Source organism: Labeo rohita, chromosome 1 (genome assembly GCF_022985175.1).
Source record: "Labeo rohita strain BAU-BD-2019 chromosome 1, IGBB_LRoh.1.0, whole genome shotgun sequence".
Lineage (NCBI taxonomy): Eukaryota > Metazoa > Chordata > Actinopteri > Cypriniformes > Cyprinidae > Labeo > Labeo rohita.
This window is the reverse complement of record NC_066869.1, coordinates 1,091,693-1,118,183: the sequence shown is the minus strand read 5'-3', so window position 1 is coordinate 1,118,183 and position 26,491 is coordinate 1,091,693. Positions and strand designations below refer to the sequence as shown.

At 38.1% G+C, this 26,491-nt stretch overlaps 3 protein-coding genes across 3 annotated transcripts; 2 read left to right on the top strand and 1 right to left on the bottom strand.

Annotated features, from left to right (window-relative positions):
- The first annotated feature begins 1,950 nt into the window (after nt 1-1,950).
- LOC127166683 (protein GPR108) lies at nt 1,951-15,595 on the top strand. The gene is made up of 18 exons (XM_051112155.1): nt 1,951-2,177; nt 3,687-3,803; nt 3,891-3,941; nt 4,021-4,106; nt 8,362-8,441; nt 8,519-8,652; nt 8,743-8,805; nt 8,908-9,009; nt 9,086-9,219; nt 9,305-9,380; nt 9,813-9,886; nt 10,013-10,130; nt 10,212-10,342; nt 10,423-10,466; nt 11,908-11,957; nt 12,038-12,121; nt 14,158-14,279; nt 14,351-15,595. The coding sequence occupies exons 1-18, from the start codon at nt 2,085-2,087 to the stop codon at nt 14,436-14,438; spliced, it is 1,647 nt and encodes a 548-aa protein (XP_050968112.1). The 5' UTR covers nt 1,951-2,084; the 3' UTR covers nt 14,439-15,595.
- A 78-nt stretch (nt 15,596-15,673) lies between these two features.
- soul5l (heme-binding protein soul5, like) lies at nt 15,674-20,916 on the top strand. Its single transcript, XM_051112165.1, has 8 exons — nt 15,674-15,772; nt 18,129-18,194; nt 18,272-18,356; nt 18,441-18,561; nt 18,632-18,771; nt 19,190-19,353; nt 20,495-20,601; nt 20,681-20,916. Coding segments are annotated over exons 1-7 (681 nt in total). The 5' UTR covers nt 15,674-15,770; the 3' UTR covers nt 20,598-20,601; nt 20,681-20,916.
- A 41-nt stretch (nt 20,917-20,957) lies between these two features.
- On the bottom strand, nt 20,958-26,153 carry wu:fk65c09 (keratin, type I cytoskeletal 47 kDa). Its single transcript, XM_051114967.1, has 8 exons — nt 25,459-26,153; nt 25,268-25,350; nt 24,584-24,740; nt 24,199-24,360; nt 24,000-24,125; nt 21,487-21,763; nt 21,202-21,350; nt 20,958-21,100 (listed from the first exon to the last, which is right to left on the bottom strand). The coding sequence occupies exons 1-8, from the start codon at nt 26,053-26,055 to the stop codon at nt 21,092-21,094; spliced, it is 1,560 nt and encodes a 519-aa protein (XP_050970924.1). The 5' UTR covers nt 26,056-26,153; the 3' UTR covers nt 20,958-21,091.
- Between the last annotated feature and the right edge of the window lie 338 nt (nt 26,154-26,491).

Sequence of the window (26,491 nt, the reverse complement as noted above, 5' to 3'; positions counted from 1 at the left end):
AGGCGCCCCAGGGTAAAAGGCACCTTTGATATTATTTTCCTCTAAACCACTAGATGGCACGAAAACGTGGCGCAGCGCTTTCCAAAACATCCGCTTCTCAAGATGCACGTGCAAATTTGTCTGATCCTTGACGCGATCGTGGGCAGCAGCGCAAAATTGATTCTGTGCTTTCTTGATCTAATATTTGGTGTTTTTTAAAATGTTTAAGATTAGATTTAAGTAGCAAGCGAGAATCGCTAAATCCCATATATTTTGAGACATCCTATTTGAGACAAATGTCTTCTTAATGATCTTCAGGTTTGTTTCAGATGATTAAAGCAACAGTTTTTAAATAATGAACGAATATGTAAAAGTATGATATTTGGGGTAAAAAGCTCCCCTGCTGTCGGGGCTAAAAGGCACAACAATTAACATGATCATTAATAGAAGGCTGACTTTTCCAATTGTTGACATGACATGGTTAGATTCGGATGGTAAATATCATATATTATAATCACCATGTTACGAATGAAACCATCATATTTAAAAACATGATATTAATCCAATCATATAATAAGATATTATTTGTTGTTACTACTGTAAAGCTATATTAAATATATATTCGTTTTTAAAATGATTTGTTTCTGTACTTTAAAATGTATTTTTACATAGGGACACTAAATAACATATCTTAATTACAGTATATTTATTGAACAAAAATTAATAACAACTGGCTGAATGTACATTATCTCACTTATTACACAGCTGCTTGACAGATTATTTAGTTGTTTCGTGTCAAAATTATTAGACACGAAACACTGATCTGAGTTGAAATATTTGAACACAAAGCTCCCATGAAGAAATCAGTTGCTAGCAAACAGCAAGTTCAAACTAGACATTTTAGGGATACAGTGCAGTCATACCGGTTTTCTTACACAACATTTCACCACATAAATAATTAAGTAGTAGTGCTAGTTTGTTAGTTATCTTATGATCCATTACAGTGTACAAAAAATGGCAGCAGCTGCATTTGTATGAAACAATAGAGCAAGTCCACGATACCAGGATGACAGAATTAAGAAATTGTCCACATAATATTGAATTAAGCTTTAATATTTTATTAGCTAAACAAACGCAAAGCTTCTGCCAAGAAAAATTATCAAGCATATAGCACTGACTTTTTTTTTACTTATATTTTTGGGCTTTTTATGTCTTTTATTGTGACAGGACAGTAGAGAGATGACAGGAAAGAGCTGGGAGGAGAGAGGGGAGCGGGATCAGCAAAGGACCTCGAGACGAGATTCGAACTCGGGTCACCGTGAGCGCAGTTGCGCTATATGTCACAACAAGATCATAACATAAATGACATCATAACAAGAAATAGTTTAATAGCTGTGATACTGGGTTTTAAATTAAATGTTTGCATAATTATGACAGAAAACACTAGCATCTAACAATGCCTTGGAAAAAACAATCTTAAAAAATAAAGTTTATGCATAAACCCAAATAGGAAATAAAAAAGTTATGGAATAAGCATGTGTCCGATTCTGTGTCCTAAACTCCTGAAACATTGGTGTCTTATTTTAGAGCAGTCAATGCAATTTAAAAGAAGTCAATTAAATCTGTAAGTGGGGGTGGGTGTGTGAAAAAATTCAGATGTAACCCCCTTTGTAATCACTGGCATTTTTTCAAAAGTAACTGTAATTTAATTACACATATTTTTTCTCAGTAACTGCAACTAATTACAATTACATTTATTTTGTAATTAAATTACGTAATTCCGTTACATGTAACTAGTTACTTCACAACATTGTTAATAGTTAAGCTTTGCAGGCAGCAGCAGAGAAGTTATATTGATTTAGCAAATCGATCGCCTCTGTCCAGTAGGTGTAATATCGAGAAGGCCGTGTGACGAGCGCGTCCTCCCGCCAGGAGGGGCGCTGTGTCTCGCGGTGCGCCGCCGCGGTCACTGATGACGTGTATGCGCTCACGCGTCCCGGAAGTGAAGGTGTAGCTGGAAAGAGTTTGGAAACAAACTGGCGATCAGATGAGTGACTGTTAATGCTTTGACAGACGGATTCTTTGTGGACGGCTCGGTGATAGTGATGATGATGATGACGAAGAATCTGCTGAGTGTGCTGATCTTCATCCTGACGGTGTCGGAGAGCAGCGCCCGGATCCACCAGCTCAAACTCAAGGTCTGTCACTCTCGTTTCTGCAGAATCAACTCATTTCATCAGAGTTTATGCAGCTTCTCTTTTATTACACGTATTCGGTTATTTCCTAATCGGCTATTTACATGTTTTTAACTTTGTCTCGTATATTTCAGTTATATACGTATTGTCTAATCTCTTTAGCTTCTTTGATAAATGATTTCCTTCATGTAACTCTTTGTTTCACATATGTGATGATGTATCTACTTTATCTTACTTATGTCATGATTTATAGTTCAGAAAATGGTCAATATATTGATTTATCTAAATAATTCCACGATTTGTCTCTCTTGTGTTTCACATGTGGTATGATTTGTCTCATATTTCACTATGTAATAATTTATATTAGATAAAATGATGAATGTATCGCGTTTAATATGAGTTAATCTTCACACAATTGTTCATGTATTAATGGACCTTGTTTTTATCATTAATATATTGGTTTATAGTGTTTTATTTAGTTTATATGATGCAAAATGTGCAAAAGTTTTAGGCCACTAGTATTTTCACCAGCTAAAAAATGATTTAAAGTAATTTATTTCTATCTTTTGCTGTAGTGTGTCAGTAAAAAACATCAGTTTACATTTCCAAATATTTTGTTTCCCATTAATTGTAATAATCTAGTGAGATTTTTGTTTGCACAAGGAGTCTGACAACAGCCAGTGCTCCACACAGACATCTGATCTCACCATCATCCAGTCTGTCTCTGGAATGACATGAAGACACAGAAAAACTGAAACAGACTAAATCCAGAAGAACTGTGGCAACACCTCCAAGATGTTTCAAGTAACCTACCTGCAGAGCTACCTGAAAAACTCTGCAAAGCTGCTTCAAACGCAAAGGATGGTCACATCAAATGCTGATTTATTTTAGTTAACAGAAGTTCATTGATAAAGAAAATCTATTTATGACATTGTTTTTGACAGCATCCTCATTTTATGTGCCTAACTGCCTAAAAATGTTAACAGTACTGTAGCTTTGTAGGTGTAGGTCTCTTAAAGCATCTTGGAGATGTTGCCACAGTTCTTCTGGATTTAGTCTGTCTCCGTTTTTTTCTGTTTCTGGATTGAATGATGGAGAGATCACATCTCTGTTTGCACAAGGAGTCTGACAACAGCCTGTGCTCCACACAAAAATCTCACTGGATTATTACAAAAAATGGCCAATGAATGTTTAGAAATGTAAACTGGTATTTCCTACTGACACACTACAGCAAAAGACCGACTTTAACTGACTTTAAACCATTTTTAGCTGATGAAAATACTAGTGGCCTAAGACTTTTGCACAGTACTGTACATATATTATTTAAGCGTTTGTTTTACATATCTGTTGATTCATGTCATTTGTCACATATGTAATGACTTATTCATAAAATGATTCATTTATGAATTCACATATGTATAACTCTTCTTCATAAAGTAGGTAGCTGGAACCATTAAGAACACTTCACGTCACTTCTTACGTGCTGAACGTCTGGCTTTTTCTCTCTCTCAGAATGAGACGCGGTTTCTCGTCCATTTGAACTCGTTCGGTTATTTCGAGAACGGCACTCTGGACGTCCGTCTCGTGTCTCTGAATCTGCCGCAGGAGAAAAGCGACTCCAAAAGACTAGTAAGCCGTCCATCTGTGTCAGTGCGTTGTGTTTGTTTGTGCCTCTTCAATCATTAGAGATGGTTTTGCTCTGGTTTCGTGTTGCAGGTGGGCTTTAGTTTGGCCCGGTCTCGAGTGAGCGGCATCCTGTCCTACACGGTGAGTATCTGTGGCGCTTCTCTCTCTGTTCGGCCTGTTCGTCCTCGTGTTCCTGACACTTGCGTTTGTTGTTGTTCAGGCGGAGGAGGTGGAGGAGTGTAAGCTGACGAAGACTAAGAGTGAAGATGAGCTCATCCTCTTCATCATCGACACCAAGGATCTCAGGTGAGTCCAGTCCAGTGATCTCAGTGTTGTTTGCACTTTGCTCTGCTGTTTGAGCTGTCACTTTCCTTACTGAATGTTTGTGTTTAGGAAACAAATAATTTAACATCCAGTTCACACTGGCTGAATAAATCGTGACACTTCTATATCTGACATATATTAGTGTGAATGTGATTCTGGCTGATTGTGACTGTGATCATAGGGTCATTCCAGCTGGAGTCATCAAATGGTCCCCACCTGACCCCCTCAGATTTGTCTGAAAAAAATCTATGTGATGGGTAGTATGCCCAATAGATCATATACAAAATTTCAAATCTCTACTGTGCGTACTTTTTTCACAAAAAATCTGTAAAAAAGTTTGTTTTTTACCCCGTTTTGGCATCACAGCCTGAGTGGCCATGTTCAGACTGAAATATCTCCAGAACTATTTGTGCCAGGTCCATGAAATTTTCTGGGCTAAGAGTCCTAGTCCAGAACTGCATGAATTACAACTCACAGCATTGTTACTGAATTTACACCTGAATGCTGGCCCTCTACTTTTCTTTGAAACTATTACTTTAAGGGTTTTCAGATGTCCATAGAGACCTCAATCTTCAATGTATAAGCATCAAACTTGGTAAATGGTCTGATATGTACCATGTCTTTCACATCCTTTGATATCAGACAATAGAGTCTGATGGATGTTGAGATATTAAGGTCCAAAAATGGAAAAAAACTATTTACACCAATGTTCAGAGCAATACTTCCCATGAATGACACCAGGTGTGAACAAAAAACTTTTTTTTTTTTGAAAGAGCATGTTCTTATTGATAAAATATAAAAAAAAATTGGGATAGGGTTTTGCCTCATTTTTCTGTAATAATTTTTAAAAAAATCATTGTTGTGTGACATTCACAACTACTGTAGTACCAGCTATTTTGAACTCATATGCCTAAATTAATGCTATAATGCAGCATTCCATTGTGCTCGGGACTCGGGGAAATCCGACCTCCACCTCGGGAAAGTGCAATGGAACGGCCACTTAAGTTGGGGTTCCGAAACACACACTCAGGCCAGTTCAGTTCATAGGCATCCATATTTTTGCCAACTGTTACAATGGAACACATTTAGGACGGACATTGGGAGAACTAACTCGGATTCACCGACTACCGACATTCAATGAAATGCAACATAAGTACCTAATCTTGATGTTCCACCCAATCCAGTGAATAATACATCCATTTTCATTGAGAAAGGAGGGCAATATTGATTAGAAATAATAATATTCAGGTGGTATGAGATCTAGCATCAATCAATCAGTCAATCAGTCAACAGTGATCAATTTTGAGGTCAGTCGAGTATCAGGAACACCAGGATTCCATGTCAACTTTGAGGTTGACCCAGTTGAACAAGGCCTTCACATCACAGATATGGCCCCAGGACAATATGTTACTTGTGTGTATGACCGACAATGGTGGGTTGGTATCATCAGAGACGTCTCTGACACAGAGCAAGACATTCAAGTGCTTTTTTTGCATCCCCATGGCCCAGCTAGAGGCTACTTTTGGCCCAAAAGGGAAGATGTCTGTTGAGTGCCTCTCCAGCACATCATAATGAAAATTGATGTGCCAGTTACTTCCACTGGACGATGCTATGTCATAAAAGAAAATGAAACTGTGGATTCAGACACTTTCATGAACAACTTTCAGTAACTGTTATGTCACACATTTATTTGTGTTGGTGGTATACATTATTAAAGTGACTCATGTCTGGAAGTACGTTTTTTGTATTTTTGTATTTTTTGTATAAGTGGAACATTAATAAATTCTGTTGAAATGCCCATACCAAGTTGAATAGCAAAAGTGAACAATAGGATCAGTGACGAAACTCTGAGTTTTAAAAAAATCATTACAGAAAAATGAGGCAAAACCCCATCCCAATTTTTTTATATTTTATCAATAACAATATGCTCTTTCAAAAAAACAAGTTTCATGTTCACACCTGGTGTCATTCATGGGAAATATTGCTCTGAACATTGGTGTAAATAGTTATTTTCCATTTTTGGACCTTAATATCTCAACATCCATCAGACTCTATTGTCTGATGTCAAAGGATGTGAAAGACATGGTACATACCAGACCATTTACCAAGTTTGATGCTTTACATTGAAGATTGAGGTTTCTATGGACATCTGAAAACCCTTAAAGTAATAGTTTCAAAGAAAAGTAGAGGGCCAGCATTCAGGTGTAAATTCAGTAACAATGCTGTGAGTTGTAATTCATGCAGTTCTGGACTAGGACTCTTAGCCCAGAAAATTTCATGGACCTGGCACAAATAGTTCTGGAGATATTTCAGTCTGAACATGGCCACTCAGGCTGTGATGCCAAAACGGGGTAAAAAACAAACTTTTTTACAGATTTTTTGTGAAAAAAGTACGCACAGTAGAGATTTGAAATTTTGTATATGATCTATTGGGCATACTACCCATCACATAGATTTTTTTCTGAGGAGGTCAGGTGGGGAACTTTTCCAAAATTTGATGATTCCAGCTGGAATGACCCCATAGTTTATCATGGCCGATTGTGACTGTAAAAAAACAGCTGATTGATAATATGAATGTGACTGATTGTGATTAATTGTGAGTAGGGATGGGCGTTATTGACTTAAATTTATCACGATAATTTCCTGTATTTACTGCTATTAACGTATCGATGATCATTTAGGCAATCCTGTTTCTTTAGGGAGAAGTATTATCTTTCCTATTTTAACCTAAAAGAGAGTGTTGTGAGCATTACGGAGTACGCACGTAATGTAATGACTGTTTACTTCCCTGGAATGTGAATTAAAATGTTTGTACTTTCTGTACTGGAAGCTCCTAACTTCAAGACAGAGTAAGTAAACCTCTTTCTGATTCAGAAGCCAGAGGGCACCCTTGCGCAGAAACTCCACATATGCTTTATAGCAGAAGTAATAGTACTGATGATGCTCCTGGAAATCTCTAATCCGATGATCACTGTAGCAGATACGCGGATAGAAAATTTTAAAAAACTGAGGAAACTTGAAGACAATAAATGTACGATTGCTACAATATATGGCTTGTTCAAGTCTGTGTTCAAGCAATCTTGGGTGTTTTTATAAGGGTAAAGTATATTCATAATGCAATGCTAATTGACATAGCTTTTATAAAACTATAAAATAGTATGATTTCTGCCTCATTCTGTGATATGAAACCAGGTTATTTCAAACACTCAACTATGTTATGAGAAAAGCCATGTTAAATGATTTCTTTGTTGGACGACAGCTTTGTAAACATACACATGCCAAACTGCATCACACATGTGCTACTGTAGTACATTGATTCAAGGCTCTTATTTGTGAAGATTTACTAACTGTGAGTATGAATTGAGTGATTGTGATTAATTGTGATTTTTGTTTTCTGATTCTGAGTGTGAATGTAATGTTTACTGATTTAGTTTACTGATTGTATGAATGTGACTGATTGTGATTAATTGTGAGGTTTTACAGATTGTGAGTATGAATGTGACTAATTGTGAATTTTTACTGATTGTAAGAATGTAGCTAATTGTGATTATGAATGTGCCTAATTGTGATTAATTCTTAATTTTTACTAATTGTATGAACGTTACTAATCGTTGTTATTATAAATGTGACCAGTTGTGATTGTGAAAAATTACGTATTGTGATTATGAATGTGACTAATTGTGATTAATTGTGAATTTTTACTAATTGTATGAATGTTACTAATTGTGATTGTGAATTTTTACTTATTGTGATTATGAATGAGACAAATTTATTTATTTTTTTTACTAATTGTGAGCATGAATGTGACTGATTATGAAGGTGGATAATTGATTAATAGTGTATTGTTACTAATTGTATGATTGTGACTAATTGTGATTTTTTTTTTTTTTTTTTTTTTTTTTTTTTACTGATTGTGAGCATGAATGTGACTGATTGTGATTATGAAGGCTAATTGTGATTAATAGCGAATATTTTTACTGATTTTGAATATGAATGTGACTGATTGTGAATATGTGATTGATTGTTACTGTGATTGTAAATGTGATGGTTACTGATCATGACCGTAAATATGAGTGATTGTAAATATACATGTGACTAACTGTGAGTGTGATTGTGACTGATTATTACTGCGATTGTGAATGTAATTGTAACTGTGACTAAATGTGAATGTAATTAACATTGTCACTGTGACTGTGAATGTCACTGAATGTGATTCTGACTGTGATTTTGTGTGCAGCGTCAAAGTGAAGCACTTCGGCAATTCTAACATCACGCTGGGGTCCCAACTGAAGCCGGAGAAGCCGGATGCAGGGAAAGGTAAAACAAATACACGTGACTCTGAAGTGTGCGTGAGTGTGTGTTTGATGGCTGTTGATGGTCTCTGTGTTTCTCAGCGAGGACGAAAAGAGAAAATGCAAAGGATGACAAGCAAAAAGATTTGAGTGTTGATAAAACAACAAAACAGAAAGAAAGTTCACAAGATAAGGCCAAAGTGACGCCTGCTGTCAGCAGCACCGTTACTCAGAAGGTACCAGTGTGTCTGTTAAACATGATTTTAAAAACTCCTTGTTTAAATGAGCTGTTTCTGTCATTGATTGTTGAACCGTGCTCTCATCAGGTGGAGAATTTGGATGGGAAGTATCTGGAGCTTCTGCACCATGGCGATTCCTACAGCTTCAGCGTGAGAAAGCCGTCCCACACACACACACGAGCTGCATTTCAAATACAAAAACCACTGACGGATATCAAACCGCTCACCGTCTGCTTTCTCTCCCGCTCTCAGTTCCATCTGACGATGAGCGCAAGCTCGCAGGGCCTCTACAATCTGGACTTCCACAACTGCCCCAACACGCCATCCAAGGTGTTGAGTCCGTATTCTCTCCAAGTAAGTACTGCAGTCCGGATCCAACCGTCTCAGCTGCGTATCACATGATCAGGATCAAACTGTGTGTGTGTGTTAGGTGGAGATCAAAGAGAAGAATCCCAACGGTTTTCTTTCGGCAGCTGAGATTCCACTGCCGCGACTCTACGTCTCAATGGCGGCCATCTTTTTCACCGCCGCAGTGGTGTGGACGTACACGCTGCTCAAGTACAGGTACACGCTCATACACACACACACACACGCGCGGGTCTGTCACTGTGAGTGAACCGCTGAGGTTTATGCTGTGTGTGTTTGACAGGTACAGCGTGTTTAAGATCCACTGGCTGATGGCGGCGCTGGCGTACACTAAAGCCGTGTCTCTTCTGTTTCACAGTGTGAGTAAAACACACCGATCGCAGCCACTCAGCACCAGTTACACTCTTTTAGTAGCATGGATATACTGTAAAAGTCTAGTTTTTTTTATTTTTATTAGTTATTATTATAATTTTTGCACTACTAATAATAATATTATTATTATTATTATTATTATGTATAAGACCAGTATGAGTAATAAACAGCAATATTCACTTACATATGTTTGCTTTTAAATTTCTTCGTTTAGTCATATATTCATTTATTTTGATGTATATGTGCTTCGATGTAGATATGAAAACAAAATGTTTACTTGTATATTAATACAAAACAATATATATTTGTATGTATATTATATGTATGTATGACAGAGTTGTCATGATGCATGTTGCTGGTGTTGCTGGTGTTACTGTGTTCGTCTCCTCCTCACGAGTGTTCGTTTGTCTTCCTCTCAGATCAACTATCACTTCATCAACTCTGAAGGTCATCCTATTGAAGGCTGGGCCGTCATGTACTACATCACTCACCTGTGCGTAGCAGACCTTTGTTTTCCTCCTGTTTCTCATGCTTAGAGATACACGGAGATGCATATTGTTCAGTGTGAATGATGATGTCAGAATCACAGTGTCATGAGAATGTGGTGTTTGTGTGTCAGGCTGAAGGGGGCTCTGCTGTTCATCACGCTGGCTCTCATCGGCACCGGTTTTGCCTTTGTGAAATACATCCTGTCGGACAAAGAAAAGAAGATCTTCATGATTGTCATTCCTCTGCAGGTTTGTGTGTGTAAACACATCGTCCACGTGTTTCTGATGTGGTATCTGTGACTGATGTGGGTTTGTTGGTGGTTCGTGCAGGTTCTGGCTAACGTGTCCTATATCATCATCGAGGAGACGGAGGAGGGCACGAGCGAATACGCTCTCTGGAGGGAGATCCTGTTCCTGGTGGATCTCATCTGCTGCGGAGCCGTGCTGTTCCCTGTCGTCTGGTGCGTATCTGTGCGTCACACTCTGGATGTGCTGATGTTTACTGCTATTTGATGTGTTTTTATGATTGTGTGTCTAACAGGTCCATCCGACATCTGCAGGAGGCTTCCAACACAGATGGCAAAGGTGTGTTGGACTATAAACATACAGTATTAATAACTTATCTAACTCTAATAGCAGAGTTCACAATGCAACTAAAACAGTACCAACACAAGAGGAGCCATTTCACTGGAATCTCTTTTTTCTTTTTAAGAGACTGTGTTTCCAGTAAACAGAACATTATCGCTGGTTGTGTGGACGCTAATAGTTATTACTATAATGATCGTTACAGTTACCACTATCGTTAAAGTTGTTCTTATATTACCGTTATCATAATAGTTATTATAGTTATCAGTGTAATTATCTTTTACAGTTATTGTTTATTGCTTATAGTAAAGTTGTTGCTATGGTTATCGCTGTAGTTTAGATTTTAAATTAATCAGTTTCATTATTTTATAATTCTTCGTAGTTATCTGTAGTTATCAATACAGTTATCAGTGTAATTATTTTTATAGTTATCGGTAGTTATCTGTAGTTATGGGTACAGTTATCGGTATAATTATTTTTATAGTTATGGGTAGATATTGGTACAGTTCTTGGTGTAATTATCTTTATCGTTATCGGTATAGTTATTGTCAGCTATCAGTTACAGTTATCGGTTATTGCTTGTAGTAAAGTTACTGCTATGATTATTGTTATAGTAATTATAGTAAATATTTACAATTACTGTTACAGTTATACTTAATGTTACAATTACAATCATTATAGTAATTGTAATTATTATTTATTATTATTTATTTATTATTTATTTATATTATATTATTTATAATTATTATTTATGTAATTATTATTATTATAGTTATCAATGTAATTATAGTTATTGTTATGGTTATTAGTATAATTGAGGGTATAGTTAATATTTTTATACTTATTGGTTATCGTTATAGTTATTAGTTTAGCGGAATAGTTGTATATTTATGATTATCTTCATAGTGATCAGTTTTATTTTTATAGTTATTGTTGTAGTAATTAAAACTCTATAATCATTTTTATAGAGTAATTATTTTTTATTTAAATTTAATTCAGTATAATTAAATTTATAGTTACTGTTAGTTATCGGTACCATTATCGGTGTAGTTATCTTTATCGTTATTGTTAAAGTGATCAGTATAATTATTTTTATAGTTATCGGTACAGTCATCAGCACAATTATCTCTATTGTTATGCTATCTTTATAGTTATCAGTTTTACAGTCTTTATAGTTAATGTCATGGTAATCAATATAATTCTTTTTATAGTTATTGGTGCAATTATCTTTATCGTTATGGTTATTTTTTATATATTTTTATATTTATCGGTTAATTATCTTAATAGTTATTGTTATAGTAATCAGTATCATTATAGTTATCTGTAGTTATCGGTATAGTTATTGATACTGATATTGTTCTTGTTTGTTTGTGTGTGTATATATATTTGTGTGTTTGGTTCTGAATGCACAATGCTTGTGTGTTTGTTTGTTTGCGTGCAGCTGCCATGAACCTGGAGAAGTTAAAGCTCTTCAGACATTATTATGTGATGGTGAGACATTCATCTTTACTCGCATTTAAAAAGATAATTTCTCTAAGGCGGACGACTGAAAGCTGTTTCTCTGTCCTCAGATCGTTTGTTACATCTACTTCACACGGATCATCGCGATACTGCTGAAGCTCACTGTGCCGTTCCAGTGGCAGTGGTGTCAGGAGGTAATCACGCTAACCCTGCCTCAGCATAACATGAGCACATAAGCTACGCAGATGGCATTTGTGACCCTGGACCACAAAACCAGTCATAAGTGTCAATTTTTCAAAATTTAGATTTAAACGACTATTTCAGTATCTGGAATCTGAGGGTGCAAAAAATTCAAAATATTGAGAAAATCACATTTAAAGTTTTCCAAATTAAGTTCTTTGCAATGCATATTACTAATCAAAAATTAAGTTTTGATATATTTACAGTAGGGAATTTGCAAACTATCTTCATGGAACATGATCTTTACTTAAAGGGATAGTTTGCCCATTTAAGACATGAAGTTGTATGCAATCCTTACCAGCACTATAGTGTATACACGCTGACCCACTCTGTGGTCACCTCCCTGGTCAGAGTTCTGGCCGCTGGAAGTTTTTCAAGAAAGTAGTCCCGGTTAGTTCCCGGGGCCTCAAAACTGTGCGTTTTTACGTGAAAAAATTATATGCGTTTCAAAGTTTGATTCATTTACATCACAAAAAACACTCCAGACAAAATTCATACCTCAGTTTTAATCGGCACTATTTTCTTTCCATTTCCATCAATCCGCGCTGCTGTCAACGTCAACAGTGCGCACGTTCCGATCAGCTGTTCCATAGTGTTTACACACTGGAATGACAACGACGTAAAAAGTAGAAAATTAACAATGGTGCGAACTTGTAAATTTCCAGGTTGTGACCACAAGAATGTGCCGGGATCACCGTTCAGATTCCATCGTTTTCCTGTTTCGGATATAGCTATGAGACAGCTTTGGCTGGTTGCCATCGGCTATTCTGCGGGAGCTAAAATATCCAGTATCAAGCATTTTCGTGTGTGCAGAGCTCACTTCAGCGAAGACGATTACATCCCCAACCAAGGAGGAAAAAGCAAAAAACGGATTTTAAAGATTTTCAAGCACACTTATAAACACGATGATACCGACACAGGTTCCGCATAGTTACAGACAATAACAGCAATAGCGAAGCATCATATTTTGTTGTGTTATATAGATTCAATTCAGTTCATTAGTAAAGACATTTGCCGATTTTCTCACCACATAGACAGTCGATTGTTGTCGATGCTATCATTGCCCCGGTTAGCATATTCTTAGTGTAGCCTAAAAACTGACGTTAGCTTCAAAATTAACCTGTCGTATGCGACAAAGTTAGTAAACAGAGCTTACCCATGGTACTGGTACAGCAGAACTCTTTAAAATCCGTTTTTTGCTTTTTCCTCCTTGGTTGGGGATGTAATCGTCTTCGCTGAAGTGAGCTCTGCACACACGAAAATGCTTGATACTGGATATTTTAGCTCCCGCAGAATAGCCGATGGCAACCAGCCAAAGCTGTCTCATAGCTATATCCGAAACAGGAAAACGATGGAATCTGAACGGTGATCCCGGCACATTCTTGTGGTCACAACCTGGGAATTTACAAGTTCGCACCATTGTTAATTTTCTACTTTTTACGTCGTTGCCATTCGAGTGTGTAAACACTATGGAACAGCTGATCGGAACGTGCGCACTGTTGACGTTGACAGCAGCGCGGATTGATGGAAATGGAAAGAAAATAGTGCCGATTAAAACTGAGGTATGAATTTTGTCTGGAGTGTTTTTTGTGATGTAAATGAATCAAGCTTTGAAACGCATATAATTTTTTCATGCACAGTTTTGAGGCCCCGGAAACTAACCGGGACTACTTTCTTGAAAAACTTCCAGCGGCCAGAACTCTGACCAGGGAGGTGACCACAGAGTGGGTCAGCGTGTATACACTATAGTGCTGGTAAGGATTGCATACAACTTCATGTCTTAAATGGGCGAACTATCCCTTTAATTTCCTAATGATTTTTGGCATAAAAGAAAAATCTATAATTTTGACCCATACAATGTATTTTTGGCTATTGCTACAAATATACCCCAGCGACTTAAGACTGGTTGTGTGGTCCAGGGTCACCTTGGTAGCACAAATCATTCCAAGCCTAACCAGAGCTTTCGTCTTTTCTCTCCTGGTGTTTGCAGTTTTTAGTGGAGGTTTCTACTCTGATCTTCTTCGTCTTGACGGGATTCAAGTTCCGTCCGGCATCAAATAACCCGTATCTACAGCTGCCTCAGGACGAGGAGGACCTGGAGATGGATGAAGTGTAGGTGTCTCTATCTTTCTCTCTTTCTCTACGATAGGTTCAGTGCGTGATGTCGTTTCTCTCGCACACAGCGTAACAGAATCGGGAGCGCTGGAGGGCATCCACAAGGTGAAGAAAACGTCTAACGGCCGAGAGAGACAGAGGGAGGTTGCGTTGTGAGTGTCATATCAAAGAGGGCGGAGCCTGGACTCTTTAACTCCTCCCCTTCCTGAGGTTGCTGTCACGGTACCCACAGACTCACTATGCAAGTGAAAAAGACGGAATGGAAAAAACCCCGTGTGAGAATAAAATGCAGCAGACACGATTTCCGTGAGACAATGAGCTGATTTTCCCATACGGACTCGGGGACGGCAGTGACACGGACTGAATCTCTTGCGTTGGTTTACAGTAATAATGTGGTCACTCTGCTCTGTCCGTCAATTTGTTTGCTCATTTATTCTTTCATTCCAAAGATGTACAATCATTATACTGGATGTGCTCAGATAATTGGATTTGTTTGATTTTAGCCTTCTGTTATTTCCTAATGTCTTTATTATTTTATCGAAGCAGTCTGATGCTGTTTTTCTGAATTGATGCTATTGTTTGTATATCATGGTTTTTCTGTTAACATTTGATTCAATGGCTGGAGGCGATTCTGCTCTAATAGTACCGTAAAAACGAGCGTAAATAAAGCGCGTTGGAACAGGCGTAAAACAGGTTGGTTAGCGTGACGCTATCACCAGTTGCGCTAAAGATTTAAAGAACGCTCATCTGAGTTCTTAAAATGTTGCTTGTTTTTCCTCAGATGGAATGTATTTATGATTTTCAGGTGTTGATTTCTTTAAAGCATGTCTGATCCATGACTGTTAATGTTTATATTCTTACCTGGATGGAGCTGAACGTTCCTGAGAGGTTCCTAGGTTATCAGTCATGCGACACATCAGTAACGATTTTTGTCTTTTGCCTCTTTGGAAAAGTTAATATTTTACTCATGGCTCCATCTTCTGTTATTGTCCCTCCTTTATTTAACAATTAGAAATGTTAATATGCAGTTATAAATGAAGGACTAACCACTGTCATCGCAGCCGTTAAAACCAACGGTCTACACTGAAAGCGCGCGAAGCTTCCGTCATTAAAATGGCGTTGTCGTTTGATCGCAGCAGTTTAGACTTGAAAACCTCTCCAGAACGTCACTCCATTTTTTTTCCCGCTCGATGCTTTTAAACTGGCTAATATTTCCACAAACTGTCAGAAGAATAATATTTTCCTGCTGAACTTATGTTGCTGGTTTATGCTGTTAATTGTGTTAAGGTTTTAAATAAATCAACTTAAGTATCGACTCGTTTCTTTGGTTTGTTATGTGTGAAAAGAGAAAAGGGTTTGTACTTACCGCTTCAGCGCGCGCCTTGTCTTCCAGTGAACGAGCCCGCGCGCAGGGAGGCTCGTGAACGCGCTCGGGTGCTGATGTGAAGCGCCTCGATTCATCTCCGCCAGACTCGCATATAAACCACGATGTAAGTATAAAACATTCTGTACGGTTGGTTTTGTAACACAAGTACGTAAAAGTGTTTAACGTGTTTTGATTGTTGTAATTCTAGGTGTTCCATTGGGCAGTTTCGCGAGGAATGTCTAAAATCTTAAAGTTTGTTCTGCATCTGCAGTCATTTATGATGGAGTTGTGTGGATTTGATGACGTTTGAGATGAATATTCGTAGTTTAAGAGAGCGCTGAATGTGCTTTTAGAAACACTGCTCAGATGAATGTTTTATGAGAGGGATGTTGATGATTGATGCGGGTGTTTCGGGTTTAAGTTTCTCCGCAGTGCGGCAGGAGGAAACTTTAAGGTGTGTGTCTGTCTAACTAACCATATTTTCGGGAAAAATATTTATTCAGAATTAAGTCAAACGTGACAAATCTACCAAAACCTTCTTTTGGGGGACACCCTCATTTAAAAAAAAAAAAAAAAAAAAAAAAAGTCTAATAAAGAAAGTAAATAAATGTTGCAAAAATTATGCAGAAATTTCTAAATGCAGGTGGTTTTCTGTTTATGTTACAATATTTTATAAGTACCTAAAAACAACAGGAGTCTGTGCATTGTCCTCATCTGGGAATGTGTGTGTGCACCAGGACCAGCTGAAGATTTCTGCTCTGTGTTGTATTCAGGAACACTTTAAATGACACAGCAGAATTCAATTACATTTTTTCTGTAGTTTAACAATGTATATATATATATATACGTATATGTATATATATATATATACGTATATGTATATACACTACCGTTCAAAAGTTTGGGGTCAGTAAGACTTGTAATAGTCTTTAAAGAATTTATTTGATTAAAAATATAGAAAAAAAACTGTAATATTGCAAAATGTTTTTACAATATAAAATAATGTTTTTTATTTTAACATATTTTAAAATAGAATTTATTCCTGTGATGAAAAGCTGAATTTTTATCAGCTGTTACTCCAGTCTTAAGTGTCACATGATCCTTCAGAAATCATTCTAATATGCGGATTTATTATTAGAATGATCAATGTTAGATAATATCAACAGTTATGCTGCCAAACATTTTTTGGAACCTGTGATTTTTTTTTTTTTTTTTTTTTTTTTTTTTTTTTTTTCAGGATTCTTTCATGAATAAGTTTAAAAAGTACATTGTTTATTCAAAATATAAATATTTTATAACAATGTAAATTATTTATTATTAAAATTTAATAAACTTTTAATTATTAACTTAATACATCCTTGGTGAATAAAAGTATTAATTTCTTTTAAAAAAAAAAAAGAAACAATAAAAATATACTGACCCCAAACTTTTGAACTGTAGTGTATATATTTTTTTTTTTTCTTAGACACTTTTTACATTGTTTTATTTAAAATTGTGTTGCTTTTGTAAAGTCAACACAGAAACAAAAATGATTTCCTAATGATTTCACAAACATCACAACATTTGTAATTGTTTTACTGGTTATAATGGGAATTGTGTTGGTTTTAATGGTAACTGTACTGGTACCTGTTGGTCTCTACTGGTAATTGGTGGCCTTCTGTTGGTTGCTATTGGAGCATGTCCCAAAACACACTGCAGCAAACCATTTTTTAATGGTTAAAAGTTGATGGTTTGTAATGCTTGTAATGGTATTTGTAGTGGAAATCGTTAGAATTTCCATGATTGTTTCTGTTTTTTTTTTTTTTGTTGTTGTTGTTGTTTTTTTGGTTCCTCAGTGTTCTTCAAAACATCATATTTTGTGTTCCTCAAAAGGAGGTCATACAGGTTTTTACAGAAGATGGTTACCTTAATAAAATTACAATGGTATCAATATACAGCGGTGGCCAGAATTATTAGAACACCAGTATTTGCACCAGATAAAATGTGTAAATACTAGCACAAAAATCATTTTTTTTTTTGTTTGCACAACAGCAAGTGCTCCACACTGACCTCATCATCATCATCCATTCTGTCCGGAATGACATCGAACAAACTTAGACAGACTAAATCCAGAAGAACTGTGGAAACGTCTCCAAGATGCTTCAAGAAACCTACCTGCAAAGCTACAGTGCTGTTAAAAGTTTTGGGCACTTGAGTAAAAATGCTGTAAAGTGAGAATGCAGTCAAAAATAATGTCATGAATAGATTTTCTTTATCAATTAACTTGTGTTAACTAAATTAAATCAGCATTTGGTGTGAGCATCCTTTGCGTTTAAAGCAGGTTTTGGCATAGGTTACTCGGGTAGGAAAACTACAGCAAAAGAGAAATAACTGACTTCAAACCATTTTCAAATCATGTTTTAGCTGGTGAAAATACTAGTGTTCTAATAACTTTGGCCAGCACTATACAACAACAAAAAGATTCTTTGTCTCTGTCTCAGGCGTCTGTACGGCGTGACGCTGCTGTCTCTGCTGTCTCTGGAGTCTCTGGCCGTCAGCACTGTCGGGTCAGATATTACACATCATTATTAACTCTCTAGAGGACGACAGCGGGACAGTAACGTGTGTTTTGTGTCTCACGCAGCCCCAGTAACTCGTCCAGCAGTTTCTGCAGCGAGTCCAAAGAATGTCTTCAGTTCGATCTGATCTGCAGGACGGACGAGTACGAGGTCGGGCGCTCCTGATATGTGGGTTACTTGGTTGCGCTGAGCTGAATTTCGGATTGTGCCGTCCTAATGAGTGTCTGTTTGTAGGTCCGTCATTATTCGGCCACGCGATGGGTCTCCACAGATGCCGAGGCGTATTTTCTCGGGGTCGGAGCCGCCATGGCCTTCAGACGCCTCTATCACTATATATCTGGAGCCAACAAAGAGGGTTTGTGATTGAGTATCAGAAACACGACCACAGATGAAGACGACAGCGACTAACAGCTGTGTGTGTGTAGGTGTAAAGTTTGAGATGACGGCTCCGGTGCTTGTTGAAGTACCAGAGGAAGTGAAGATGTGGGAACCGGCGATCTACACGCTCAGCTTCCTGCTGCCATCAGCCTATCAGGAGCATCCGCCCACTCCCACCAACGACAAGGTCAGAGTCACCAAACCTACACGCCACAGATCATACTGTAGAAATGAATGCAATAACTTTACACAAGGATACATGTGGTTTAATGCTGCTGTTTTCTAGTTGTAATGGTTGCATGTCATTTATCTTGGCTTGTTCAAATTCTGTTTAATGCTGTCAGTCTAACCTGATATATAATATTTCTATTAATATTTAATGTTAAAAACAAAAATATAGTGTTTATTTTAATATTTGTTAATATTTGTTTTATCATTTATATTTAACATTGTTGTAATATTTATATTACTATGTAATATTTTTAAATATTTTAATATAAATGTATCTATCTCAGCATGATTATTTCTATTTTGGCATTTATATTATTTTATCTCTTATTTTGTTGACAAATTAACAACAACAACAACAACAAAAAACCCTGTAGCTGTATTTCTCTGACATGCCTGAAATGGACGTGTACGTGAGGAGTTACGGCGGCTGGATGCTGTCAATCACATCTCGACTCCACGCCCACCTGCTGACCAGAGCACTGCTGAGAGCCGACGCCCACTTCAACCACACACACCACTACGCTGTGGGCTACGACAGGTACACACACATATATATAAAAAAATATATATATATATTCAGCTTTTTTTTTTCCTGTATATATATATATATTTTATATATACAGGAAAAATTCTATTGAACACTCATGTTTAATGATATCAACTTCAAATTTGGAACACAACTTGTTTAGATTTATAGCTTTGATTTTATTGCATATTCAGACTAAAACGTGTTTTGTAAAATATGTATTTCTTATAAAATTGTGCATTTTTCATAATAATAAACTTGTATATAAATGTATATAACATTATTTCACTTCACCAATGATCTACCAAGTGTCTTCTTTCTCCAAAGCATTCAAGATTCACGAGTTTAAGTTGGGCATTTCATTTTCAGATCTGTGCTCAAAAAGTGGTCACCAGGTGTTCACAACTATTTCATAAATATAATTTAATACCATAAAACACCCTAAAATGTTAATTAAAAAAACATTATCCAACTAAAATATAGTACATTAGTATCACTGAAACAATAATAATTTTTCTAGCTTTTATTTAGTTATTTAATATGTGAGTTTCACTTGAAAAATGATAAACAAACATAAAAAAAACATTTCTACTTCCTTAATTGATGGTCGTTGTTATTTTGTATCAGATTCATTGCTGCATGTTATTTGAAAACCCTTGTCATCATTTTCTGAAATGACGTGTCAGTTGATTTAACCCTCTTACAGTTTTCCTTGCTGAATTTGCTGTTTCTGTCAGAAATGCGTCAGATTGCAGAAGGAAAATGAGTTTCATGACCAACTTTATTTTTGTATTTACTATATTTATGGCTTATTTCAAATGAAATCTTGATACAATTTCCTGCTGTCTTTTTAATATTTCTATTCTGTTCTATTTTATTCTATTCTGTTCTTTTTCTATCATCTGTAGCACAACTGTATATACAATTTATTTATTTTCTTAAATCTTTTATTGCAATTTTTGTCTATTTATATTTACATATGTGTATTGTTTATTCTCAACTTATATTATTTTCTCTGTGTTGTTGTCGTCCAAAACAAATTCCTTGTATGCGTAAGCATACTTGGCAGTACTGATTCTGAATAATTATTCAGTTTTTCTTTTGTTAATGTAGATGTTATTTAATTTAACAGAGGTGTGTTTGTGTGTTTTAGTCCTCTGAAGCTGTTGAACAGGCATAATGAGGTGTGGTACGTGGTGGAGGGAGATCCGGTCTGCGGACAGGGACACACACCTGAGCCGACTAACACACACTAAACGGGTAACACACACACTCACACCCGACCCAAATGTGTGTCAGTGTTTGATATGAGTGTCTTAGTTTCCTTTTTGTTTCACAGGAAGCTGGTGATCTTTCGCTGTACGAACGCGTTGATGAAATCGTTTCATTCCACTAACAGCAGCCTGAATCTCCTATCAGTTCATGTTCAGCAATAACCAAACACGTCTGTGTATTTATGCTCGTAGTGAATGTCAGTAAACCTCCAGAAATGACTGTACAGTGTTTCAGTGCAATAATCCGCTTCATCTCTCAGATTTCTGTTTATCAATGGCTAATAAACTTTGACTGCTGACACCTTTGTGTTTGTGAAATATTATTAAAAACACAGAGAGTGGTTTGAGCGTTAGAGTTTATTGATGCTGGTCAGTTATGCAGAATAACACACTGTCGAGTGACAACAGCGTTTGATTGGCTGAGCTTTGATGACATCATCTCTACCGTGAAGACCCGCTCGTCCCTCCGCTGCACGTTATGGCTGCTATATTAAAAGAGATGAAAGATTTCATCAGTAAACTCTCACATTCTAAACTGGCACATCTTAGAACACATGCACAATTGACGCGCTGCGACGTATCGTACCTCAGCTGCCGTCAATGAATCTGTTACACCTTCCAATGACAATATGGCATACGATGTTGCTCCGCCCACTGCCGCCTCGCTCAAGCTGGAACTGCTGGACTTCACTTCAGAAGAGACGTCAACGGTGACGTCAACTCCAACGTCTGCACCTGAAATCGATCACATCGCTGATTAAGAGAGATGGAACGAGGAAACATTTCACTAGTTCACTACCGCAGCATACCGAACGTCAGCATGTGTAGTTCATAATCAGGATTTCTGCTGTAGGGCGTAACTCGTGCTCACCTCCAGTGGCCAATGGAACCACATTAACCGTCGGCGTCTTAACCATGCATACAGTGAAGTCTCCGGCGCCCTCTATCAGAGCTTTATACGTGCTGATCTCGCGCTCCAGCTGAACCTTGGTGCTGAGCAGCAGCTGGTAGGCGCGGCTCTGCTGCAGAGCGCTTTCGCGCACCGACGCCAGCTCACCCTCCAGACCGCCGGCCAGCTGAGCCAGAGAGAAGAGCTGAGCCTGATACTGAGACTGAATCTCCACCAGACGCTGCTCCAGATTCCCCTTCTGCACACGCCAAACACACACAGCCCACATCCTACATTAGCATTCTGGTTATACTCTAATAATTACAGTTTTTCTCAGTCGCTTTGGTGCATTTCTCACAACACTATTTACATTTGCACAACAGTTAATGCATTTCTCAAAACAATTAGTACAAACTGCAAAACCTAGTTGATAACCTGCAAAAGCGTGTCACTTGCTCAAAATGGATAGCTCATTCCTCAAAAGCAAGTATTCATGTCAATGAAAGTGTCAGTGTCATCAAGATGAAAAGTCCTGACACCATTGTTTATGAACAAGATAGTCAAATGGCTTTGTCATGTTTTCATTATGACAGTTTACTCTGTAAATTTTTTCCTATGCAAAAAGTCAGATTTTGGTGAAACTTCCTGAAAATGCTCAAGACAGCACTATATACTATTTGCACAGCCATTTGAAAACTACAGTAAAGCTAGACATTACTGTATTTAGTGAGGTATCTGAGTACAAGACACTGAATATGTATGTTTCACATTTTTACTGCATATGCTCTTTGCAATTCTAATTTATTCAAAGCATTGTGCAAACGAATAAATACACCCTTATTTACAACAAACATAAACTACCTTTGGGTAGAGCTGTGCACAATTGTAAACAATATTGCAGTACATATTGGAACTGAACCTACAACATACATAGGTCTGTAAATCATTCATGCACATTTGCAGAAATTGTTCAATTTAGAAGACATTTTCAGGAAAAAAAAAGATTTAAAATTTTTTATAAAATTTGCTTGACAGATTTTGACAACTAGTTCAACATTTTTGTATGTAATGACTCAAGCAATGAAATGAGGACTATTAGTTTTATATGGAATGACTATTCAGCATTCACAAGTTTAGTTAATTTTGACTGACATGACATAAGCAAATGATAATGTTATAAAACAGCAGAGAGTTGTATGAAAGCAATTGATGCATGTCCAAAAGCATTTGCAATTTGTTGGAAGGAATGAGAAACTGCTACTATGATGTGCACAAATGACTAAATGTTGTGGAGGTTGAAGTAAATGTTGTGCAAATGTAAATAGTGTTGTGAGAAATGCACCAAAGCGACTGAGAAAAACTGTAATACTAAACTTACCACAGAAGAGTTCATTTAACTTGCACTACTCTTCAAAAGTTAAAGAAGTCTCTTCTGCTCACCAAGGCTGCGTTATTTGATCAAAATCCAGTAAAAATTCTGAAATATTGTTACAATTTAAAACAGATGTTTTCTATGTGAATATCTGTTAAACTGTCATTTATTTCTACCATCAAAGCTGAATTTTCAGCATCATTACTCCAGTCTTCAGTGTCACATGATCCTTCAGAAATCATTCACTGTAGCAATAGCCAAAAATACATTGTATAGGTCAAAATAATCTATTTTCCCTTTATGCCAAAAATCATTAGGATGTTAAGTAAAGATCAAGTTCCATGAAGATATTTTGTAGATTTCCTACCATAAATATATCAAAACTTAATTTTTGATTAGTAATATGCATTATTAAGAACTTCATTTGGACAACTTTAAAGGTGATTTTCTTCTCTCTTTTTTTATTTTTTTATTTTTTATTTTTTGCACCCTCAGATTACTGATTTTCAAATAGTGTCCTAACAAACCATACACCAATGGAAAGCTGATTTATTCATAATGTATAAATTGCAATTTCAAAAAACTGACCCTTATGACTGGTTTTGTGGTCCAGGGTCACATTTGTGAAACAAGACATATTCCCTTTCAGTGTGTGCACACCATAAGCCAAGCAAATATTTGCATTGCAGTATCACTTTAGATTACTTGCAGGATCTTTCTAATGTCCCACACATTAATAAAATCATTGTGTAACGCTCTCCTCATTTTCTGATACAACCGGGCGTGTCAAACCGGATGTGTCAATACGCACTTTGCAGACTGGCTGAAACTGAGGTCTCGGCAGAGCAAAAGTGGGCGTTACTGAATTTGTAGGCATTTTCAAACTGGTGGGTGTTTCTAAATCATGCAATGAAAATGATCCCCCTTACTTGGCCCCACCCTTAAACCTACCGTTACTATGATGCCAGGCAATCAGGTAACATGGTTGAAAATGCCCATCTGTTAACTTCCATTACTTTACTGCAGAGATCTATTGCCTACTGAATTTTGCAGTCCAGCAGAAATTTTTCAACTTGCACAGAAGATGCCTATTTCACATGCAGAACACAATGTGTTTGTGTACCTCCATCAGTGCGGCGTCCAGCTGCATGTTCAGAGTCAGGCTCAGTTTGCGGTTGTCTGTGATTTCGGAGCTGCCGCTGACGGTCGTCTCTGTGAACTGCACCACTTCCGCCTGCTTCTTCTCCACCTGAACCGCAGCAGCATCAGCATCAGTAAATCACAGCGTAGCTCCACGCACATCTCATCGCACGTGTTTGTACCTGTTTGGTGTACCAGTTCTCGGCCTCCTGGCAGTTCTTCTCGATGGCCGTCTCGTACTCGGAGCGGATCTCGGCCAGAACTCGCGACAGATCCGTGCTCTCGATCTCCTTCACGTCCACCGTCACGGTGCCCACCATCTGCCCGCGCAGGGTCTTCATGTCCTGAACACCAGAGCAAAGGTCACCGCGCTCAGTTTACCTCACTAAAGTTTCAGTTCGTCTACAGGGTTGGTGTCCTGCAGAGTTTAGCTCCAACCCCAGTTAGACACACCTGAACCAGCTAATCAAGCTCTTATTAGGCATACTAGAAACTTCCGGGAGGCAAGTTGGATCTTAACTGTAAACATGCTAGTGCACTGTACTGCTAAACACTAACAAACCTCACCTCCTGGTGTGCTTCTCTGACAGCGTCATACTGCTTCTCCAGGCCTGCGAGCTCCTGCAGTAATATGACGTTGGTGGAGTCGTATTCCTGCTTCAGGGTCTTCAGACCGGCGATGTCGCCCTCTACTGACTGACGCATGGCCAGCTCCGTCTCGAACCTGCGCAACACGGTTAAACACTCAAACAGTCCACACTACTACAAAAACCACAATGTTTGGGTAATCGCTCTGCTTCTGTTAGAAAAGGAAATCCGCACTACAACTGTAACGTCTTTAATTGTCTTTCAGGCTGGTGAACGATAAAAACAGCGACAGCAAATCAGAATCCATTCTGCTTTAAAGAGCTCAAGTATTTAATGGGGCAGACGAAGAAACTGCAGTGCATTTATCCTGATCGTCTAATATAGTTATTGTTATCATTGATGTTGTTGATGCTAATATAGTTAGCATTCATGTGAATGCAATAGATATCTTTAAAGTTAGCGTTCGTGGAATGGATTACAGTTTCGTCCACTGGTATCAGTGCTGATATAGTTATAGTTGTAGATATCATTCATGGTACAGACACTAATAGTTATGGTTACAGTTATGGTTCTTTGTGCGGATGGGCCTTTACCTGTGTTTACAGCAATTAACTAAGCTTTTAAAGTGGCTCATCCAGTCAGAAACTGATGTAAATTACTCACTTCATTCTGAAATCATCAGTGGCCAGTTTAGCGTTGTCTACGGCTAAAGCGATGCGCGCGTGATCCTGAATGAGCTGCAGAAGCTGGAGAAAGAGAGGACACGTTATGTCAGATACATATATGGCAATATTATATGTAAACACAATTATGCCAATGAAGTAATTTAAAATTGAACATCGAGTATCCGGCACCTTCTCCCGCAACGGCTTGATCTGGATCTCGTAGGGCTCCAGGTTTAAGGTGCTCCGGACTTGGTTGACGCTGAACGCTTTGAGCTTGTCGTTGAGCTCTAAGTTCGTGGTCTCCAGACGCTTCACCTTCTCCAGGTAGGCCGCGAGACGGTCGTTCAGAACCTGCAGCTGCTGTTTCTCATTGATGACATTGGACATGGCATCTGCTAAAGAACCTCCACCTGCTCTGAAACCCGCCCCGGCAGAGCCTCCACCACCTCCGGCTGCGAATGTGCCCCCAACCATCCTATAGCTAGCTGAACCGCCACCCGCACCGAAACCAGACCCAGATCCGGATCCGGCGCCGGACCCGAAACCCAATCCAGCGCCGGACCCGAAGCCCAATGCGCCGCCGGACCCGAAACCCAATCCAGCGCCGGACCCGAAACCCAATCCAGCACCGGACCCGAAGCCCAAACCAGCTCCAGATCTGAAGCCCAAGCCGGCGCCGCTCTGCAGACCTCCGCCTAACAGCGTCTGACCGTAGCTGGAGAAGCTGACGGGAGCCAGCGAGCGGCCGGTGGCCACAGAGTAAGACCTGCTAGACCTCTTTGACATGTCTGGAGTGGAGAGACGTGAGATGTGAGTGGAGAGGATGTCAGCGGAGGCACTGGAGTGAGTAGTGCAGGATGCTGGAGACGACTGTGTTTTATAGGTGTGCGTCAGTCACTCGGTGACGGGCCCCTGGGTGTGAGCGTACGGCCCCGGGGACAGAACCGTTTCCAGAAATAATGACATGCAAATGTTAAAGAGGTACTTTGATGAAGAACCATGAGAAAATTCTGAGCTGAATTCATGTGTAGTTAGTTCTCATTTGGGCTTACTGGTAGAAACAAAACTACACGATTTAAACATGCAGTGCGAGAAAACACTGATGCGGTGCAAACGTGATGTTTACCTGTGCAGCGAGTCGTGTTTACACGCTTTAGTAAGGCGGTGACTGTGCAGCACTTTAGTTGGTTTTTGAAGAAGAATTTCTACTTGATGCCATTTC